The following is a 23,619-nucleotide window of genomic DNA, read 5'->3' as shown; positions in this document are numbered from 1 at the left end:
GATAATTGAATGTTAATTTCTCTACCACAAGCCGCCTCCGTCATTTTAGAGAATTTGGCAGTACTTCCAAACAGCCTCACAACCGCAGACAAGTGTACAGCTTCGTGTGTTCGAGCGGTTTGCTTATGTCAAAGTTGTGAACAGAGTGCCCCATGGTGGCGGTAGGGTTATAGTATGGGCAGGCATAAGCTACGGACAACAAACACAGTTGTGTTTTATCAATGGCAATTTGAATGCACAACAATACCGTGATGAGACCCTGACACTCAAATTGTTAAGGTATCTGTGCCCAACAAATGCATATCTGTATTCCCAGTCATTTGAAATCGATAGATTAGGGCCTAATAAAATGTATTTCAATTGACTGATTTTCTCAAATGAACTGTAACCCAGTAAAAAAATATATTTAAAAAGTTGCATGATGCAGTTATATTTTTGATCTGTATATTTCAGCAAGGTTGAAGTGTTATGATTGAGCTGGTTTGATACATGACTATTACATTCTAAGCTGTCTTTTTGTACCAGTAACCATTTCATATATTTGACAAGTAATAATGCAACAGATAACATAATTGCACATTTTATATATAGTATTTACACAAATACATCCTGTAGCGCCCACTGACAGTATTTGACCTTAACAATAATTGTCTATGGACTTGTTCGCTCCAATCTACCAGACTGGCTTACCTGTTGATTTCCACTGCAGGAAAAGGCTGAGTATTTAGAACAACAGTGCTCTCTAGTGGGGAATGAGACAGAACATTGTTTAGGGGTCAGTTTGAGCCTTGAAGTCGAGTTGTGTGACTATAGAAAATGAAATGAAAAACATTCAGAGGATCTGTAGTGCAAAACATTGAAGACGATTTTTATTGTTCACAGTTAAACACAAGCAACTGCTTTTAAGAACTTTGTTTTTTTGCCTTTTTTCAAAAATCCCAGTTCAAGCTTTCCATTCAGTCCACGCTTGATTGTACCTTCCATCTTGGGTTTGTTGTAGTTCCTACTACTATACTGTTGGCATTAAAGTGGATTGTTGAACATGCTTTAGATAGCAAGGCAGAGGGAATAACAGCTGAAGTTCAGAGTGGACAACAGGATTTATGACCATTTAAACACATGGAAGAACCCAAAAGAAAGAGGCAATTCTGACTGTCATAGGTCAGTAGGACCAATAAGAATCAATTGGCAGAACCTTTTTTTTTCCTTTTCAGACTCACTGTAGCTATAACAAGAGGATGACACATGCAAACCTTTTATACAGCAATCAGCCCTTTTGAGAGACACCCAGATACCGAACTAGAATAGGAGCACTTGGTGAGGTCAATGAGTCATTTTGAAATGGTTGTATTCAATATCTGGTAAATGTTTGGCACCGTCTTTCTGTACACTTTCGGTTAGTGAACTCAAACAGAAAACACTGCTTCACACAGGTTGATGTATTGCAAATGATTTGTCAGAATTAACATAACAAGTCTGATTTAAAGTCAAGATAAGTGGTTATCATGAGCAACATTGGTTGCAGAAAGTTACAAGTACTTTAAGTATCATATTTGTCACTACTCATAAAAAAGCATTTCTAAATGATTGCAACATGACTTAAACATACACTTGCATGCATGCATACACACTCTCCCTCTTCAACACATACTAAAGGTCATTTCTGTCAGGAACATAATGAAACCAGCATGGAAAAAGCAATCCTCCTCCTATATTTGTATCTACAATGAAACTCCCAGGTTCCTCCCCAAGCATAGCAGAGGAGTTGGAATCATTGACAACAATCTCATACTTGGCACAGCTCCTCCCCGAGCCTTGAGGATCACACCCCAACCCACCATCAGAACAGGTGCTCAAGACAATAGCCAACCAAAACCAGGCTTTCATAACCATCCTTCACACCCTACAAGACTAATACATACGAATGAAAAGGCCCTCTCTCATACTTTCTTAGTGTTTTATACTTGTCCAAGTCGTTTTGAACCCAATATGGCGTATTCTTATAACTTCAAACAACACATTTGGAAATAGGGTCTCCATTTATATGAAATTGGTTCTGGAAAAAATAACTCCCAAATGTCTAGGTATATAAATGTCTTAAGTATAACTGCAATCAGACCAGATATATAATGTGGTCTCTGCTGGTAGATTGTAAAATTACCTTATTTAAACCTTCATTCCCATCTTTACATCTGGGATTAAATCAAATCAGTGGTTCAAATCCTGTTGTCCACTTGAGGGAATGGGATAACACTGAATTTAACAGAGCTTTGTCTTCAACTCTTATGGTTCTACTGCTTGAAGCTCTTGCTCCAGACAACCTCTTCTCTCTCAGTTCGGTGTCTCTCTAACTGTGCTCTTGTTGTGTTTCGTTGTAGTCCATGATCCTAAATTGCTGTTGCTGTCTGGGTTGTGCTGCGCTGGCCGCTGCCGCTCCCCCTCCCCTTGCTCCTCCCATTTTCCTCCTAGGACTCTCCTGCTTGATAGCGCTTTGCCTGGTTTCAGGCGGGTGCTCCTTGGCAGGCACAGTGAGAGGGGCCCCTAGTATAGAGGCAGGGACGGGGGCAAGGGTAGGGACAGGGGCAGAGACAGGACATGTCAGAGCATTCCCCAGTGGGGGAAATAAGGGCTCCACACACAGCTCAGTCTTCAGGCCCTGTGAAAGGCCGGCCAGGTGGGGGGGCTCCTTGTCACACTGGCTTTCGCTCTTGTTCCGGAACAGCTCCCGCGCCCTCATGCCCAGGAAGCTGTTGGCGCTGGGGAAGGAGCCAACGGTGAGGGGGGCAGCGTCAGGAGGCAGCGGGATGGCATGGGGGGCATGGGGACAGGAAAAAGAGGGCTCCACAAGGAGAGGTGGGGGGATGTCCTGGGTGCTGCTGGCGGAGTTGACAGGGGGCGCTTTGGGTGGGTTGTTTGCCTTTGGTTGCCCTGGCAATAAAGTGCTGCCATTGCCCCGTGGGGACTGAGATGGTCTGCTGTCAGACCACTCATTGGTCCCCAATGTGACAGGTCCATCTGGTTCCATGATACTGCCATTACCATAGCGACAAAGGAAAACATGGAGGGTGATTACTTTAATATACATTTGGCTTCCAATGGCACAAACACACATTTCTACATGTGCATTCACAGCAATAAAGTAAGAAAATGTAACTTTAACAGTTTGACTGCCATCTCACCTAGAGTCTATAGGAGGGCCAGGATCGGTACTGCTGCCCCCTGCTGCTGAGGCTGTGGTAAGGCAGGCATGACCCTCCATCTCCAGTCTGCTATAGAGGTGCAGCAGCTCCGTTTGCAGGAGCTGTGTCGCTCTCCTCTGGGCCTGGTACCTGTTCTCTGACGCCTGTAGCTCACCCCTGCACAGAGACAGATGGATATGTTCATATCACACACTTAGAGACAAGCTGTTATGCTAACAAATATATTTGTACAGAAAAACACAATCCAACTGCTTTGATCCAAATAAGTCTGAGGCCTTTTCCACCTCTAAACCCAGAGTGCACATACTTGGCCTGGCCCTTGACATCCTCCAGGAACTTCTTCTGCTCCACGATGAGGTGTTCCTTCTTGGTGAGCTGAGTCTCCAGCTCACACACCCTCTGCTGCGCTGCCTCCAGCTTCTGGCCCTGCTGCAGCAGGCTCTGCCTCAGCCTCTCAACCTCCTTCCCCCAGGACACCTGAACCATCTGGGCCTCCTGCAGGGATAGAGAGATGGTGGTGGTGGCAGGGGACTGTTAAAACTAGTTTGGTCAGTGGCCTCCCTGAGAGGTATTGTCTCTGGTATGTATAGGTTGTTGTTCTTTCCCCAATACATACGTATGGGAACAGGTCTCAGACAACTTTTACTACAATGGAACACGGGTATTCTCTCATGGTGGTTACAGAAAGAAATCCATAGCAACTTTTCATTGATTCAGATTCTACACATGCTATACTATGGAGTCAGTTATTCCCCCCCCCCCCCCACAGTTCCTCTGTCTGTGGCCCTTGGCCCCCCTACCTTGGTGTTGTCTGAGCCCGTGTGCTGCTGCTGCAGTACATCCAGCTTGTGGGCCTCCCCCAGGAGCAGCAGCTGCTTGTTCAGGAAACTCATCTGTTGCTGGGTGCTCTCACTGGTGCTCAGCTGAAGAACACACATAACCATTCAGAAGGGAGACAAACCCCACAAAGCCCTCTGTTTGGTTAATTTATGGAAACACACACACAAAAAACGAGCTTCTTAGTCCTTTAATCTATGCACATAAAGCATCTGACTGATATTTTACAGAGCAGAGCAAGTAGAGCTAGGTGAGGTGCCTCACCTTGATGGTCATCTGGTTGAGAAGGTGCCCTGTGTGACACACCTTGTTGTTGGCTCTCTGGAGATCTGCCTCCAGGTCATTCATCTTCTTCTGATATTCATTCAACTGACTCTGGAGAGGACATTCCAGATCAGACAGAATTCAACACAGTGCATGGACGATTTGATATAGGGTATTCTGTGTGTGTGTGTGTGTGTGTGTGTGTGTGTGTGTGTAAATGTGGTCATGCGTCTACCTGCAGTTCCTGGTTCTTGGTGTAGTAGTCGTCCCGGCCCTGCTGTAGCTGGCGGACCTGGCTGTGTAGTCTGGTGACCACGGTCTCTCTGTCGTCCCACAGCTGTCTGCAGCGCTGCTGCTCCACCTGCAGACTCTCCTTCAGAGTCACGACGTCCACACTCTGCAGGTTCAGCTGGTCCTTCTTCAGGCGGACACACAAAACAGGGAGCCAGGATGACACACCACTCACTGTTTCTGAAGTAATCTACAAATGTCATATGATTTAATAAAACATGTTTTTTTTCCTCCACCATGTGCAACACAGAGGAAAAGCTACAATACTCTAGTGAACCCTCACATCCATGTGTGAGTGAGTATAACAGTTGGCGAGTGAAATGGATCAAGAGCAGGCTCCTGCTTCTTTCGGATTCTTTGATTTGATCACCGCTTTGACAGTTAAGGACGTTGGAATCTCCAAACAGATTTGCGCTGGTTCGGAGAAGCTACGGGACAAATCCAGGGAAGGGAGGAGCGTTCGTTACCATAGCGTTGTTCTGCTCTTCCAGTGCAGTGGCGTTGATGACGCGGCGCAGTAGGCGTCGGTTGCGGACGGCGTGCTGCTCCCTTTTGTAGCGCTCGTACAGCAGCTGGCTGTGCAGCAGGAGCAGCTGGCTACGTAACGTGTGCAGTTCGTCCAGTGGAGCAGAGCCTGGGGCAGGGAGGGCAGGCACACAGAGGGTTAATGACCAGGAAAATGGTGCGGTCATAGTGGAAATACAGTCTATCCTGATTTATCTGTCTGAGTGTACCAAACATTAAGAACACCTAATATTGAGTTGCTTGATTGTATTTCTGAACTTATTTCTAATCACAGTTCCATCTCTCCGTCAAATGCTATTCTGGGCTAAAATATCTTGAACATTGATTCTTCATCTTTTATTAATGAATGAAAGCTGTATGACTAGTGCATATGTAGTCAAACTAACAGAGGGAACTGAGTAGGTGTACATAAAATAAACTGGCAGATAACATGTATGAGAATTTTACACCGAGGCCTCTCAGTCATTCCGGGAGCTTACATAAGCTCTTGGTGGAGTTGGCTTCACAATCACTTATACATTACTTCTATAAATTGTATAACCAGGGGATCTTATTCAATTCCAATATTTGGCAAGCGGAGAGGGAGTTTTGGCCCAGACAAGGCCGTTATACAGTGATCAGCAGCTGGAGATGGTTAAAACAGAGCCCCTTGTACCCATCCAGAGAGGATCTGATTCTCATATAGCATCTAGGATCATGTGAACTCTGCTAGTCTTTATTTTTGTTATTATATCTCCAAGGTACTTAATGAGTCCAGGTTTTTCCAGGATCAAAAAGGGGCTGAGCTGGATGCCGTGTTTTTGGAATATTTTATTCTTAAAAAAAATAAAAAAAATAATAATAATAATAATAATACTCCATGACTGTCCAGCTTTTACTTTGGTGATCGTTAGTTCCCAAAGATGGAGAGAAAAAAATAAAAAATAAAAATAAGTCCATTATCTTTTCTACATACGTTATATCAGGTTTTAGTTGTTTAACTTCTTGGACTTACCCTAGGATAGGGGGCGCCACAGCACATTTTGAAAAAAAAGAAAAAAAAAAAAAAAAAAAAAAAAAAAAAAAAAAAAAAAAAATCGGGCCCATTTTCAACGGCCTAATAATCAAACTCAGAAGCTAGGATATGCATATAATTAATACCTGTGCATAGAAAACACCCTAAAGTTTCTAAAACTGTTTGAATGGTGTCTGTGAGTATAACAGAACTCATATGGCAGTCAAAACCCCGAGACCGATTGAAACAGGAAGTGGAATTCTGAATTGTGGACTCAACTTCACATCTTTGCCTATTAAATCACACCGTGAGCTATTGTTCATTGAGCACTCTATTGCTTCCACTAGATGTCCCCAGTCTCTACAAAGTGTTTTGAGCCTTCTACTGTCGAAACTGAATGAATGAGACGCTGTGGAAATTGGTCACAGGAGGAGGGCCATCACCATTGTGACGTCGGCGGCCGTCTACCCCCTCCTTTCGAAACGTTTTGAAACACAATACAATCGTCCCCCTCGAATCTTATTGGCTCTCTTGTTGAAACAGGCCCTGAAGATTTATGTTATACAACGTTTGACATGTTTGAACGAACCTAAATGGGGGAAAAAAAATGTTATTTTTCGAAACCGCTGTCCCACGCCCGACGGAGCATTTGGATACAGCCTTCAGACGTGCTAACAACAGCAAGCTAATGGAACATAAAGGATGGACTTTTTCGTCCGAAAATACATTTGTTGTGGACCTGGGATTCCTGGAAGTGCTTTCTGATGAAGACAACTAAAGGTAAGGGATTATTGACAATAGTATACAAGATTAGATGTGATATGCGATTGTTCCAAGATGGCGCCGAGCTGGAATTACTAGCTAATTTTCTGAGTATCGCATCCCCTTTTATCGCAAAGTGTGATTACCCAGTAAAGTTATTTTTAAATCTGGTATGACAGGTGCTTTCAAGAGATATTCATCTATAAATCTTAGAATGACAATATTACATTTTAAAAATGTTTTTGAATAGTAATTGAGTAAATTGTAGCACTGTTTCCCGGGATGCATTTGAGGGAAAATAGTTAGTCAACGTCAGGCGCCGATGTAAAATGCTGTTTTTATATATAAATATGAACTTTATTGAACATAAGAATGCATGCATTGTGTAACATGATGTCCTAGGTGTGTCATCTGATGAAGTTTGTAAAAAGGTTAGTGCTGCATTTAGCTTTTTTTTGGTTATTTGTGATGCATGTGGTTGGTCGGAAAATGGCCTTGTTGCTACTTTTACCATGTACTCCTCTAACATAATCTAATGTTTTGTTTTTCCTGTAAAACCTTTTTGAAATCGGACGACGTGGGTCGATTCAGAAGAGGTGTATCTATAAAACGATATGAGAGTCCTATATTTGAAAATATATATATTAAATTTCGTTATGCTAATGTCGCTAGGAGTTTTTTGCTGGATGTTGATCCCGCTTACGGGACGAGAGGCTCAAAGCGTTTCCATCCCGAAAATGTATAATAAAATAAACGTTTCAGAAGCCCACCAAAGGATTTCAATGGAAGAAAAGTGTGAGCATATTGTCAAATGCCCTCTGTTTCTGGATGATGTACGAAAACGACATTGTAGTCATTGTATGGTAAACGCATCATGAGGCCTAAATAACCTGAAAGCTTTCAGCGTTCCCCTGTTGCACTAGCTAGTCCAGTGTTCCTGTGGTGCTGGTTCTTTACCTCCAAAATGTGTCCAGTCAGCCGACTTGCTGGGCAAAGGTAATCTGTAAGAGAACAAAAAAACAGGGGCAGCATTGGGACAGTACATCAGACCCCATATAAAAGACCTGAATGGTAGATCCCGGCCTTCTCGACCCATCTGGGCTTGGAGACACACTTTTGTGTGTGTAGGCCCTCTGTCCCAGTGAATTACATCCCTCAAACAGGGCATGGCCTGCCATTCATCTTTGGAGAAGATACTAAAGAGGTGGGGGGGAAACCTGCAAAGCCAGATCGTTCTGCACAGAACGCCAACTCTGCTGACACGGTCTCTGCTGTTGTATTATTGGCTTAGGAGCGAGGACGGGGTGTGTGTGTGTGTGTGTGTGTGTGTGTGTGTGTGTGTGTGTAGGAGGGGAGTGGAGAGTGTCAGACAATGCCTGTAGTTCTCCACTGAGCATTTCCTTTGGGCTAGGGCAATGGACTGGAAAGAACCCAGCCCAATTCCACACAGTGAGGTTCACATCACATACACTCCGTCTTCCCCTTGCCTCCAACACATACAGCACACAGAAACCCATGTTCTTGGACTAGATACTAAGACAACCCATTATTAATGGTTTTGATAGACTGATTGGCATAAAGTTGATCAGACAGTTGTGACCTGATAGATATTAAAAGCTGGGCCCCTCACCTCTTGAGCACCTTGTCGTGGGTGTCGCTGCCCTGCTGAACAAGGTGATCTAGCACCTCCAGGGGGGAAGCTGACACCATCCCCTCGCCCTCCTCCTCCAGTCCCTCCTGCCGCTGGCACAGCCTCTCCAGAGCAGCTCTGCCCCGGGCTTCCGACGTCCTCCTCCCAACGAAGAGGGATGCAGCCCGGGGCAGAGCCAGGTCAAACAGGGCCTCGTAGGGCAGGGATGGGTTCTTCATTTGTCGGCTTGGCGAGAAAAGGCCACCGAACTTGGCCACCTCGTCCTCCAGGGCAGAGAGGCTGTGGTGGAGAGGGTGTTGGATGGGGCTGAAAGGACACACAGGTTCAAAAGACCAGGACTGGTCCAGGGCCGAGCCCCTACTACTGTCCCCATCTCCACCAATAGCCCCCTGGGTATTCTCCAGTGCATCGTCTGAGGTCGGCACAGCAATGTGGGGGTCCCGGGGCGGCACGGGGCCTCCCAGTGGGGGGTTGGGCAGGGGCTTCTCCTGGGTACCTGTCAGGGTCTCGGTGGTGTGGTAGAACGGGGAATCAAAGCTCCTTAGGCCGGCCAAGTCCCGCTTGTCCTCCGTGATTTTCAGGAGCTCCTCTGAGTTGGCAGCTGGTGAGTTTTTGGATAAGTAAAACGGGAGACATGAGGCTTGTAGTGAAACAGGCTTTTGAGTCATTGGTGACTATTTCTATGAAATGTACACACAAAAGTATATGGACACCGCTTCAAATTAGTGTATTCGGCTAGTTCAGCCACACCAGTTACTGACAGGTGTATAAAATCGAGCACACATGCACACAATCTCCATAGACAAACATTGGCAATAGAATGGCCTCAGTGAAGAGCTTTGTGACTTTCAACATGGCACCGTCATTGGATGCCCCCTTTCCAACAGGTCAGTTCGTCAAATTTCTGCCCTGCTAGAGCTGCCCCGGTCAACTGTAAGTGCTGTTATTGTGGAGGGGAAACATCTAGAGGCAACAACGGCTCAGTCGCGAAGTGGTTGGCCACACAAGCTCACAGAACAGGACCGCCGAGTGCTGAAGCGTGTAAAAATTGTCTGTCCTTGGTTGCAACACACCGAGTTCCAAACGGCCTCTGGAAGCAACGTCAGCACAAGAACTGTTCATTGGGAGCTTCATGAGATGGGTTTCCATGGCCGAGCAGCCACACACAAGCCTAAGATAACCATGTGCAATGCCAAGCGTCAGCTGGAGTGGTGTAAAGCTTGGACTCTGGAGCAGTGAAAGCGCGATCTCTGGAGTGTTGAACCACGGTTCACCATCTGGCAGTCCGACAGACGAATCTGGGTTTGGCAGATGCCAGAACACTACCTTCCCCAATGCATAGTGCCAACTGTCAAGTTTGGTGGAGGAGGAATAATGGTCTGGGTCCAGGCCCCTGAGTTCCAGTAAAGATAAATCTTAGCTCTACAGCACACAATGACATTCTAGAAGATTGGACTCTGGAGCAACTTGTTGGCAAAAGTTTGGGGAAGGTACTTTCCTGTTTCAGAATGACAATTCCCCTGTGCACAAAGCGAGTTCCATACAGAAATGGTTTGTCGAGTTCAGTGTGGAAGAACTTGACTGGCCTGCAAAGAGCCCTGACCTTGGCTGCTTCTACAAGGTGGCACCATCAAACATGGGGCCACCCATGAATTGGAACGCTGACTGTAAGCCAGGCCTAATATCAGTAAACGACCTCACGAATGCTCATGGCTGAATGTAAGCAAGTCCCCGCAGCAATGTCCCAACATCTAGTGAAAAGCCTTCCCATAAGAGTGGAGGCTGTTATTGCAGCGGGGGGAGGGGGGGGTCTGCCTTCCCATAAGAGTGGAGGCTGTTATAGCAGCAAGGGGGGGGCGGGCGCGCCTACATATTAAAATGCCCATGATTTTGGAATGAGATGGTCGACGAGCAGGTGTCCACATACTTTTGGTCATGTAGTGTATATGGTTCACTCTCATTCAACTGAAATGTTATGTCAACCTCATTTAGACCAGCTCACTCCCAATCCTTGTACTCACTCTCTTCCCTCTCCTTCTCTGTCCTCTGCTGATGCTCCTTCATAAAGACTGACAGCATCATGGAAACGGTCTCACCACCAACATCTAGTAGGCAAAAGACAGCCAATAAAAACATTGTTTTATGTAAAACAGAACATGGACTGACAATGTTTAAAAACCAAGGACTTTGTAAAAAGCATACAAATTGTAATATCTATTTCCACATTTTTTTTTTTGGACGACTGACCTCTGTTGATGACTTCTTCCCCTTTTTCAGGATCTCTGATTGGTTCCTGCCTCACCAGGCTGGGTTTGGCTGCTTCTACAGGGTGACCATCCTGAAAGTGTTATTCACAAGTTTTTATTTAACAAGGAAGTCCTCCCAAGTTCTCTACTTACTACACTACAAAAGGCCAGAATGCCCATTGTGGAAATTGATGTCATACTGTACCTTCTGTGGTGGACTGGTGGTGTTGGAGAGCAGGGTGATGATAGTGAAATCAGAGGGGGTGTGGGGCGGGGTGGAGGTGGCAGGAGTGCCTTTGCCACCTGCTGACAGAACCCAGTAATTAGGAGAAAATAAACAACCAAAATGTAATGTAGGATTAACACTAGAACTGCTAAAGCAGTCATTTTCACTGCTCATTAATTTCTTCTTTTTTTTTTTACACCGTCCTTTTTTAAGTTCCCCTCCATCCTTGGCTTTTCCCTGAATAAGCCTACATACTGTCAGTATATTAATAAAGTTAGAAGCAGTTTTAGGAGGGCATGCAATTTTTGTTAAATGGTTTTTCCACGTTGAGCCTCCTCCAAAAAGTAAAAAAAAAAAAAAAAAAAAAAAAAATAGGGCCTGCTCAGCTCCTTGTTCCAACAGTTGAAAGTGCCCAGCTGATAATCACCCTGATAACAGCCTCGAAACTGAACAGAAACTATACCGAAATTAATTTCACACATAACAGATGAAAAATATTAAGTAAAGTATGATGGGGGAGAATGGATGAGAGAGAGAAAGCGAACGATGCCTAATTATGTAAATCACCAATTGTGAATGAAGAACAGGGCGGGCAATTCTATTGTATTGATCCATTGAAATTACACTAAACAAAAATAAACAGCAACATGTTACAATAAAGACTTTACTGAGTTACAGTTCATATGAAAGGAAATCCGTCAATTGACAAATTCATTAGGCCCTAATCTATGGGTTTCACATGAATAAGAAACAGATATGCAATGTTTTTTTTATAAAGTAGGGGCGTAAATCAGAAAACCAGTCAGTATTTGGTGTGACCACCATTTGCCTCACGCAGCACGACATTTCCTTTGCAGAGTTGATCAGGCTGTTGATTGTGGAATGTTGTCCCACTCCTCTTCAAATGGCTGTGCGAAGTTGCTGGATATTGGCGGGAACAGGAACACGCTGTCTTACACGTCGATCCAGAGCAAGCCAAACATGGTCAACGGGTGACATGTCTGGTGAGTATGCCAGGCCATGCAATAACTAACATTTTCAGCTTCCAGGAATAATATACAGACCCTTGAAATGGGGTTGTGCATTATCATGCTGAAACATGAGGTGATTGCGGCAGATGAATGGCACAACAATGGGCCTCAGGATCTTGTCATGTGCATAGATTTTTTTTATATTTGTTGTCCGTAGCTTATGCCTGCCCACATCACAACCCCACCATGGGGCACTCGGTTCACAACGTTATCAGCAAACCGCTGGCCCACATGCCTTTCACACTGCCACAGTTGAAAACCTGGATTCATCCGTGAAGAGCATACTTCACCCGCGTGCCACTGGCCATCAAAGGTGAGCCTTAGCCACCTTCGATGGCTAAAACAACATTGGAGGCAGCTTACGGTAAAGAAATGAACATTCAATCCTTTGGACCGTGCATCTTGGTGGTTGGGGTATTTTATTTATAAAAATAAATGTGTTACCGTGTTCCAACACATATGCCTTCAAGTTGGAACAAAACACACTCCACAAAAATGTTTTGTTGAACACCTGATTGAAACGGTTTTGCTTTTACATATAGCCTAGAGTAACATAATCCTATTGTATTACTTAAGAAAAAAAAAGTATTCTAATGTTACCCAAGGCCTTCATAAACAACCAAATGATTCATTTTGCTACAGTATATGAAATATATTAATTACATTTTTTACATTTTAGTCATTTAGCAGACGCTCTTAACCAGAGCGACTTACAGTAGTGAATGCATACATTTCATACATTGTTTTTCCCTTCCCCCCATGGGAATCGAACCCACAACCCTGGCGGTGCAAACACCATGCTCTACCAACTGAGCCACAAGGAAGACAAATCTCATTACAGAGACATTAGTATACATCCAACATGACAAGAATGGTGCAGACTGCTCATTAGCTGGGGGGGCTCCAATCGAGGCCCAGCAGTTCTAGTATTAATCACAACGACTTTTACCCCCCCCCCCCCAGCAAATCTCTATAAAGCACACAACACAATGTGGTAATATGCCTTTTTAGACTATTCCAGCTTTAAACCGGTTTAATAGAGAAACTGGTTACACAACACATTTTTGAAGTGTAAAGAGATGGTTCTGGTATCAAATCTGACATTCCCAAGCCACTTCGAGGTAGTGTGGGACACTCCTACACCACATTACACTGTACCATTCAGAGGGGGTAAAGACAATTGCTTTCCAATGCCAGTCTATTTCTAATGGTGCAGACACGCATAAAAGTGTGAAGGTGGCTAATTTAAGGGTAGTGTCTAACAAAACACAGAGGGTGTTATTTAATGGAAGCCTCTCCAACATAATCCAGGTAGAGTCTGGAATTCCCCAGGGCAGCTGTCTAGGCCCCTTACTTTTTTCAAAACTTAACTAAATACATACCACTGGCATTGAGTAAAGCCAGTGTGTCTACGCATGTAGATTACCACACTATGCACATCAGCTACTACAGCGAGTGAAATCACTGCAACACTTAAGAGCTGCAGTTAGTTTTAGAATGAGTGGCAAGGAATAAGTTAAACCTAAATATTTAAAAAACTAAAAGCATTGTATTTGGGACAAATCATTCACTAAACCACAACAATCTTGTAATAAATAATTTGGAAATTGAGCAAGATGAGGGGACTGAACCACTTGGAGTAAACCTGGATTGTGTACTGTCATGGTCAGAACATGTTGATACAAAGGTAGCTGAGATGGAGAGAAGTCGGAACATTACAATTGGCTCAGAACAGGGCAGCATTGCTGGCCCTTAAATGTACACGGAAAGCTAACAATAATATGCATTTAAAATCTCTCATGGCTCAAAGTGGAGGAGAGATTGACTTCATCACTACTTGTTTTTGTATGAAGTGTTGACATACTGAATGCACCAAGGTGTCTGTTTAAACTACTAGCACACAGCTTGGACACCCATGCATACCCCACAAGACAACAGACTATGGGAGGTACACAGTACTACATAGAGCCATGGAACTCTATTCCACATCTGGTAACTGATGCAAGCAGTAGAATCAGATTTTAAAAACATTAAAAAAAAAATTGTTTTAAATACACCTTATGGAAAAGCGGGGACTGTGGACACAGGATTAGACACACACGGATGTTGTATTGTAAATATGTGATCGTGGGGTATTTTATTTTATTTTACCTTTATTTAACTAGGCAAGTCAGTTAAGAACAAATTCTTATTTTCAATGACGGCCTAGGAACAGTGGGTTAACTGCCTTGTTCAGGGGCAGAACGACCAATTTTTATCTTGTCGAATCCCCGAGCTGATCTTGCAACCTTTCGGTTACTAGTCCAATGCTCTAACCACTAGGCTACCTGCCACCCTATAGTAGTGGCCTGAGGGAACACATTAAATGTATTGGGTAAAGTTATGAAATGTCATAATATTTTAAACTGTATAACTGCCTTAATGTTGCAGGATCCCAGGATGAGTAGGTGCTGCCTTGGCAGGAACTAATGGGGATCCTTAATCAATACAAATAGTGTAAACAGAAAAGTTGAAGACAGATCATACGTGTAAAGACGCATGTTAGGATCATTTTCTACAGCATGTTACATCATACAAATCAATATTGTTTATTCAATCCCACAACACTTAATTCAGTCAAGGGAACCATTAGTTATCGACCTGATAAAGATGAGCAAAAAATAAATACTGAGCTATTTTGTATGCAAAAAAAAGGGGAAAATTATATTTTATGCTAACACAACTGCTCAGAGAAATATTTTGTTTAACAATTACTATCAAAAAAAGATAAGGGTCAAACTTATTGGCACCCGTTTTCAATACACCCTGCGAGGGTAAAGACAGCCATTTTCTAAAATCTTATGAGATTTGAGAACACATTGGGAGGGATATTAGACCATTGGTCCTGGGGGGGCCCCTTATTAAGGTCAACAGCATTATGAACTTTACCATGTAGCCAAAAACCTGGTTGCCTCTGCCAGGAAGATGACACTTGGCCGCAAGTGAATCTTTCAACAAGACAATCATCCCAAGCACTAATCAAAATCCAAAGAAATGGTTAACTGTCCACAAAAATCAACAATGGCCATCTCAGTCTCCGGACTTGAAACCCATTTAAAACCTGTGGTTTGAATTGAAGAGGGCAGTCCATAAGAGCAGACGAAGGATATCAAAGATCTGGAAAGATTCTGTATGGAGGAACAGTCTAATATCCCTCCCAATGTGTTCTCCAATCTAATAAAACATGTATTGCAAGGGGAGGGTGCTAGATTACTGAAAGCAGGAGAGGCAATCATTTCGACCCATATCTTTTTTATTATTACTCGTTAAACCAAAAAAGTACATAAATAATACAAATACTGAGCTATTTTGTAAGTATTTTTTGCTCCTCTTCATCAAGGGTGCAAATAATGATGGACCTGACTATGTTGTAATAGTTGAATGATCCCTTGTCACCTGATGTGCTGTGGACGCGGTGGCCTGGGAGGTGAGAGGCACTATGGGAGAGCTCTTGGTTGGGTGACATGCCCCTAGAGGAAGGGGGAGTGGCCATGCCACACAGGGAGGAGGGACTCCAAAGTTCCTGTACACCACAGGTGGAGTCGAGTTCACAGCTAGAGTTCTATAGGAAGACATTCACAATGTTACAGGTTAAGTGATAATTACGCTTAAATGTTTGATAAATAACAGATGTAATATACTATAAAATTGTATCTGGAAATTAGGCTAGTGTTTTCCAGGATCTCAGTTTCCTACCGAAGAATCCTCAGACAGACCCAGAGTGCTGAACAACACCAGAACCCCCTGCATGGGCGGCTCACAAAGAGAGGGACAGACAGTGTCGCCAGGGCAACCAGCCCCTGTGACAAACCACAGTGGAGTGACAGGGCGGGGGCGTGTTTTCTGCTTTCTAAGGCCTGACACCACCGCCTGCGCCGATGATTCAAAGCACCCCCCCCCCCCCCCCACTCTGAAGCACTCCCTCCCACCACTCATCTCTGAAATAAAGGGGGCGATTCATCGGCCCGGATAGGAGGAGGGGGATCAGGGACAATTGACTAACCAGCATCTGACACAGCCAATATATGAAGTGTAAACAAACTCTGCAAAACAAGAAGTGAATAGAGAAGAAGCAGTAGATAGCAGTGGCTGCCCACTCTTCAACAAACCCTGTTTCCATCTAGGGACTAATCTGGACACAATTACCATAGGTCAGTGCAGTGAAATGTTGTGCAACAGAAATGCTGTGTGACTGTGTTACCTGACTTCTGGAGGTCTGGGGGCTGCGATACAAGGACTGCGTCCCCGGGAGAGGGGCCAGGGGAGGTGGCAGTGGCTGGCGGGGGGTAGAGAAAGGTGTTGAAGAGGAGCTTCCTGTGGGGTGGAGAGGAAAATAATCAAATCAGTCTGACTCACTGACACCCATATCCATGTGTTAAATCTTCCATTCATTCACCATTGTTATCAACAACACCATCATCACAAGTCATAATTACAATCCAACAAACGCGTCTGGCAGCCAAACAGACACATTTCAGATGATTGATAGTCTGAGAATTCACGTGACTCAGTGAAAAAAAACAGAACACATTTTAGACATGAACAGTGAGAACACCAATCAAACTTATGACATTCCTATCCACCAATGGGAGGTGAGGGAGGGGGTGTGTTCTCACCGTAGCTGCTGTGGAAGTCTGTGTAGGGGCTGGATACGGACTCTTGTGGGCGGAGCTCCGGGTGGGGGTAGAAGTTCCCGGGCATGGTCGCATAGCCCTCCTCACACGACGCCTCCTTGGGGTCCAGAGACACTTTGGCACACTCTATAACGATGTCATGAATCTCAAACTTCTTCCACCTGCAGAGGTCCAGCATGGTCAATCACATTGAGGAAAACTATGTAATAATAATAATCTCTAATTTGTCAGCAGATAAGCTCTTTTATTGGTTGACAGAATATGGTGCATAAACAAGTGAAGCTGGAGAGCTGTGATTGACTGACCTGGTGGGATCAAGCTCATGGTCTTTCGTTCCAGTCACTAGTTCTGGATGTATACGGACATGTTCCAGCATTGGCTGCAAAAAAACACATAAAAAAAATTGGGGAAAGCACAAAGGATTAGATCAATTTCTATGGGTAGAACATCTTCCTGAAGCCAAAATCAATAGAATAAAAATCTAAATTAAAGATTGCTCAAATGCAAAATCTCAAGTCTCTCACCTTCACCACTTCCTCAAAGGTGTCCACGTTCTCCTTCATGTTGTAGTGGGAGCGCAGGTAGGACACAAAGTTGCATGGGTACATGCCGTAGAGACGGTGGAAGAGCGAGTAGATACTGGCGTGCAGGTGAATGAGGAACACCTCGGAGATGTGCCCTGGGGGAAGCAAGAGGAACATTATGTCAGGTCAGAGGCAGTGTGAACAAAAACAGTCCATCTTAAACCATGCCTGGCTCTCAACCATTCCCAATATTTTTATTGTCTTCCATCTTAATAAAATAGCTCCTCGGAGACTTTTCTCAGGGATTACCTGGGTTCTTCAGGTTCCAGGAAGCCAGGCGACCAAAGATGTCAAAGAACTCATACAGGTGTTGTTTGCCAGCCTGGGGGATCATGGGGAGCAGAGTGATCAACACCAGGACTCCAGTTATGAGGACCATCACGTCTAAATCCGTCTGTACACAACGGGAAGAAAAACAGTCAACATTAGCATACATAGGAAAGATGTCCAGGACACATGATTTAATAAACTTGTGTTTCCAAGTATTATTTTTTTTAAACAAAAGCTGTCTATATAGGAGACCTCTGTGGCTAATAGCCCATCTTTCCCTCTTACCTTGAGGCATTTAAGCAGTGAGAGAAGCAGTGGGTAGCGGGCGATCTTGTGGATCCAGGAAGGCTGCTTGCGGACCACGTGGCCTAGCAGGGTGAGGGTAGGCAGCCGGCAGGCCTGTTTGGTCATACACTCGTTCATCTTGTCCAGTAGGTGCTGTGGTGGGTAAATGAAAAACAATGAGCTATAAGACAATCATATGTATTCATTGTTTCACAATGCATGAGTATAAGTTATTGAATTAACATTGATGAAAAATGGGGTTACAGTCTCTTGCAATATAAGGTGATGGTGGGGTTCGGCAGATCTCACCTTATCATGTGGCTCTCTGACTGAGGAGAGAATATGAATGGCCTGGGCCGAATTAGTCTCCAGGAAGTAGTCCACCAGTCCATTCAGCAGCACGGCCCCTCGCTCTACACAGAGAGGAGGGAATAATTAACATAGTCCCAACATCCACATTATGGTCCACAATATGGCTGCATAATTGAAATGGCAAAAACAACTTATTAAAAAGCCAAGTTCTCACCAGTGCTGAGATGCTCATTGATAAGGCCTTTAATCTCCTCTAGTTGGTGGATGTCGGAGGACTCCAGGAGAGGGAGAAGGTCCCCTATGTTGGGCTGCTCTCTCGCCATGGTGACAGTGGTGTCCCAGTCGTGTCTCTCAGTGTCCTGCTGCCCTGCCTGGAGGGCTCCCTGAGCCTCCGGCCAATACAGTCTCCAGGCACCACTACAGGACAGGGCAAGCAACAGGGTCAAACCTGACTCAACACAAGTCAGAGAACTTCAGTGATATGTAGGTTATTAGATACAACTTAACACCGCTGGGATTCTAGAAAAGCATCAGTTGTATTAACATATGATTATGACCCTCGTAAAGCCTAATCTAAAAAAAAAGTCATACAGTGCACAGACAAAATGTAGGAAATTAGCAATGTTATTAATGGAACTTACCAATATGTATCAGCTACAGTAGGCTATGATTAGGCTTGTTACAATGCAGCTCCTAATTGCTAAGGGTATAAATAAGGCCACCAATAGGTACACAGTGTGCTTTTAATATAGCCATGAGAAATCTAGCACAATAGTTTGAAAGCAGTGAAACACTGACAAATTCAAATTAATTTCTCTGACCACACTTGGCCCAATAGAACAGACAAAAACACAATCTCTGTGCCCACAACCATGCTTAATACAAGACAGAAAATGATCCTCTCCAGCCAACAGTGGTTTGTCATATTCTGAGTGTTCACAGAATCCCTCTCCGTCTCAGCGACTCAACCTTTCAAATGAAAAGAGGCCAAAGGAGGCATCCAAATCTCCAGCTGACAAGTGGGCATAAATAATTATGATAGGCAGGTCAATATCACCCGGATGTCAATCACCCATGGTCCCTGGTGGGTAGGAGCGTTGGGCCAGTAACCTAAAAGGTTGCTGGATCGAATCCCCGAGCTGACAAGGTAAAAATCTGTCGTTCTGCCCCTGAGCAAGGCAGTTAACCCACTGTTCCCCAGGCGCTGAAGATGTGGATTAAGGCAGCCACCGCACCTCTCTGATTCAGAGGGGTTGGGTTAAATGCGGAAGACACATTTCAGTTGTACAAATGACTAGGTATCCCCTTCTTCCTATATGTTGGAGAGAAACAGCAAGCATGTTATTGTTTTCTTAACTCCTACTCCCATTCCAATGACAGCATTACCTTAGAGGGGGAAGGCTATAGGCCTAGCCTATTTCTGACACTCCATCTTGAAACTAGGCTACTCCCGTTTTAATCTTTATGGTGTCAGTGCGTGGCCCTGCTGAGAAGAAAGGTTGACAGGCAGGCACAACTGTTAGCCTATAGACTACTCTGAGGCTCTCCCTCACTAGTCTCCCAAGGTATCAATTAGCTCCTTGGTCTTAGCATTGGTCTAGGGTTTTAATATTTTTTTTTGTTTTACTTTATTTAACTAGGCAAGTCAATTGAGAACAAATGATTATTTACAATGTTGGCCTACACCGGCCAAACCCGGACAACGCAGGGCCAATTGTGCACCGCCCTATGGGACTCCCAATCATGGCTGGTTGTGATACAGCCTGGATTCGAACCAGGGTGTCTGTAGTGACGCCTCTAGCACTGAGATGCTGCGCCACTCGGGAGCCTAACGGGTGTGTTGAATTGAATTAGGGTGTTTTCAAACTTGCAGGACCAGGGCCACAGTCAGTGGCACAACCAGGAACAACCCTCAGAGTGACCTCAAGAAGCAGCAGCTCTGGAGCAGTCAGGAGAACACAAAGAGCCTTTATGCAGCCCCATGCACTTCCATGTAAACACTGGAAATTACATTTGGCTGTGTGCAAGCCGTTAAGCACCACCCTCATTCTCTCACAAATCATTTCACAAACAAAATCCATTTGAAGCCTTAGGCTAGATCTATGGACTCAACTGGACTAGGATTTTATAATAATACTGTCATTGTTCCCTAGTTCTCTCCACAACCTGCAACAATGGACCCGATTTAAAAAACAATTCACCTTTATTTAACCAGGTAGGCCAGTTGAGAACAAGTTCTCATTTACAACTGCGACCTGACCAAGATAAAGCAAAGCAGTGCGACAAAAACAGAGTTACACATGGGATAAACAAACATACAGTCAATAACACAATAGAAACATCTGTATACAGTGTGTGCAAATGATGTAAGGAGGTAAAGCAATAAATAGGCCATAGTGGCAAAGTAATTACAATTTACCAATTTACACTGGAGTGATATGTGCAGATGAGGATGTGCAAGTAAAAATACCGGTGTGCAAAAGAGCAGAAAATCTAAAACAAATATGGGGATGAGGTAGGTAGTTGGTTGGGCTATTTACAGATTTGCTGCAGCTGTACACAGCCATCGGTAAGCTGCTCTGGCAGCTGAAGCTTAAAGTTAGTGAGGGAGATAGAAGTCTTCAACTTGAGTGATTTTTGCAATTCGTTCCAGTCATTGGCAGCAGAGAACTGGAAGGAAAAGCAGCCAAAGGAGGTGTTGGCTTTAGGGATGACCAGTGAAATATACCTGCTGGAGCGCGTGCTACGGGTGGGTGTTGCTATAATGACCAGTGAGCTGAGATAAGGCGGAGCTTTACCTAGCAAAGACTTAGATGACCTGGAGCCAGTGGGTTTGGCGACGAATATGTAGCGAGGACCAGCCAACGAGAGCATACAGGTCGCAGTGGTGGGTGGTATCTGGGGCTTTGGTGACAAAACAGATGGCACAGTGATAGACTGCATCCAGTTTGCTGAGTAGAGTGTTGGAGGCTATTTTGTAAATGACATCGCCGAAGTTGAGGATCGGTAGGATAGTCAGTTTTACAAGGGTGTGTTTGGCAGCATGAGTGAAGGATGCTTTGTTGCGAAATAGGAAGCCTATTCTATATTTAATTTTTGATTGGAGATGCTTAATGTGAGTCTGGAAGGAGAGTTTACAGTCTAACCAGTCACCTAGGTATTTGTAGTTGTTCACATATTCTAAGTCAGAACCGTCCAGAGTAGTGATGCTAGTCGGGCGGGTGCAGGCAGCGATCGGTTGAAGAGCTTGCATTTCGTTTTACTAGCGTTTAAGAGCAGTTGGAGGCCACGGAAGGAGTGTTGTATGGCATTGTAGCTCATTTGGAGGTTTGTTAACAGTGTCCAAAGAAGGGCCAGATGTAAACAGAATGGTGTCGTCTGCATAGAGGTGGATCAAGGAATCACCCGCATTAAGAGCGACATCATTGATATATACAGAGAAAAGAGTCGGCCTGAGAATTGAACCCTGTGGTACCCCCATAGAGACTGCCAGAGATCCGGACAACAGACCCTCCGATTTGACACACTGAACTCGAGTTGAGAAGTAGTTAGTGATCCAGGCGAGGCAGTCATTTGAGAAATCAAGGCTATTGAGTCTGCCGATAAGAATACGGTGATTGACCGAGTCGAAAGCCTTGGCCAGGTCGATGAAGACGGCTGCACAGTACTCTCTTTTATCGATGGCAGTTATGATATCGTTTTGGACCTTGAGGGTGGCCGAGGAGCACCCGTGACCAGCTCGGAAACTGGATTTGCATAGCGGAGAAGGTAAGATGAGATTTGAAATGGTCAGTGATCTGTTTGTTCACTTGGCTTTCAAAGACTTTAGAAAGGCAGGGCAGGATCGATATAGGTCTGTAACAGTTTGGGTCTAGAGTGTCAATCCCTTTGAAGAGTTGGATGACCGCTGCTGCTTTCCAATCTTTAGGAATCTCAGACGATACGAAAGAGAGGTTGAACAGACAAACAATGGCAGCGGATAATTTTAGGAAGAGAGGGTCCAGATTGTCTAGCCCAGCTGATTTGTAGGGATCCAGATTTTCCCGCTTTTTTAGAACATCAGCTGTCTGGATTTGGGTGAAGGAGAAGCTGGGGGGGCTTGGGCCAGTTGATGCGGGGTGGACTTTACAGTGTCCCAAAACTTTTTGGAATTAGTGCTGCAGGATGCAAATTTCTGTTTGAAAAAGCTAGCCTTAGCTTTCCTAACTGTATATTGGTTCCTGACTTCCCTGAAAAGTTGCATATCGCAGGGGCTATTCGATGCTAGTGCTCAGGAGGGAGGATAATGAGTTAGTCTATTGCACTAAATAGCCAACTGCAAAGGGACACCCCATCTAGCCTAGTAATGCAACTTGTATCATAATTTAAAATAGTACAGTAGCTAGATACCAAATACACTATGATAATGTTATTCATTTTTATTTACGGTTGCATGTGATGAATTACCTATGGCCATCTAGTTATACAACAGAATATGCCTACAAGTAGGAATGTACTGTAGCTGTAATATTAAATGCAATGAGATATAACGTTAGCTAGCTAAATTAGTACCTATGACGCCTACGCCTCAAGCTTTGCTCAAAATGTGATGCAGAAAGCAGCTGCAACATTGCAAGAAGTTGCAGCTGAATACAACAAATATAGCTAGCTTGCGAACGTTACATCATTCACCTGTAACTGACCATGTAAAATCACTATGCAGTCAAACGCAAACGAGCCAAGAATTCTCAACTACAGTATCGAGGAGTTGAGAATTATTGGCTAAACGCTAGCTAGATGTGTCGCCAACAAGCAGACTACTGTAGCTAGCTAACGTTATCTGGAACGACTACTTACTGTCGTAAACAACTCAGGGGGAACAATGGACAGGGCTCGGATTGTTGTATCCGAGTATCTTACATTAGTTAATCTTGACAAGCTGAAAACTATTTCAACAGATGCATGGTCATGAAAGTAGCTAGCTAGTTATGACTCAAACCATTATTGTCAGCGTCTACAGAAATAGAATTAACGTTAGCTGAGAGTCCAAAAAAACAAGTCATTATAAACAGCTACGGCGAAGGGAAACAAAACGTGCATTTGACAGTCATGAAAGAGCATCAGAAACACATAATGCCCACGCCTTATATTAATGACATTTTAACATCTGAAATTCACCATTATATATTTAAGTACCTCAATACATGGACCTGTTTACCTGTCAGAGACGCTGCACTCCACAGGGCGCCGCCATCTTGAACACCTCACAGCCCCTTCCTCTGCAAGCAGCCTCCGCTGACTCGCACGCAAAGTAATCCCTGAGACATTCAGACTCTGCAGTTGCATACTGCCTAGTCTATTTATCTAAATAACGCTACAGCTACGCTTATTCAAATTGTTCCATTCTGCTGTAATCATATTTTAGTGCACCAAACTACTAATTTCCTCACTCTACGAGAAATTAAGCATTGTTTTTCTCAGGTGGAGGG

The 23,619-nt window shown here is 44.2% G+C and overlaps 1 protein-coding gene across 4 annotated transcripts; it reads right to left on the bottom strand.

The window, feature by feature from the left end:
- Nucleotides 1-842: 842 nt before the first annotated feature.
- LOC115204136 (hamartin) lies at nucleotides 843-23,596 on the bottom strand. Of its 4 annotated transcripts, none has more exons than XM_029769479.1 (22): nucleotides 23,349-23,596; nucleotides 18,366-18,568; nucleotides 18,149-18,252; nucleotides 17,840-17,992; nucleotides 17,534-17,678; nucleotides 17,225-17,379; nucleotides 17,006-17,079; nucleotides 16,683-16,861; nucleotides 16,268-16,380; nucleotides 15,463-15,628; nucleotides 10,976-11,076; nucleotides 10,772-10,862; nucleotides 10,555-10,629; nucleotides 8,504-9,125; nucleotides 7,831-7,874; nucleotides 5,060-5,226; nucleotides 4,537-4,719; nucleotides 4,302-4,412; nucleotides 4,001-4,123; nucleotides 3,508-3,695; nucleotides 3,180-3,356; nucleotides 843-3,038 (listed from the first exon to the last, which is right to left on the bottom strand). In XM_029769479.1, exons 1-22 carry the CDS (start codon nucleotides 23,474-23,476, stop codon nucleotides 2,348-2,350), a joined length of 3,993 nt encoding a protein of 1,330 aa, XP_029625339.1. In that variant the 5' UTR covers nucleotides 23,477-23,596; the 3' UTR covers nucleotides 843-2,347. The 4 variants fall into 4 exon arrangements, with proteins under 4 accessions (XP_029625339.1, XP_029625336.1, XP_029625337.1 ...); XM_029769476.1 differs by having other exon boundaries at nucleotides 10,546-10,629; nucleotides 23,349-23,595; XM_029769477.1 differs by having other exon boundaries at nucleotides 10,546-10,629; nucleotides 10,976-11,073; nucleotides 23,349-23,594.
- Nucleotides 23,597-23,619: the final 23 nt, after the last annotated feature.

The sequence above is a fragment of the Salmo trutta genome, chromosome 12 (genome assembly GCF_901001165.1).
Source record: "Salmo trutta chromosome 12, fSalTru1.1, whole genome shotgun sequence".
In the NCBI taxonomy this organism is placed as follows: Eukaryota; Metazoa; Chordata; class Actinopteri; order Salmoniformes; family Salmonidae; genus Salmo; species Salmo trutta.
The sequence above is the reverse complement of the archived record's forward strand: the minus strand, read 5'-3'. Positions and strand labels throughout refer to the sequence as shown.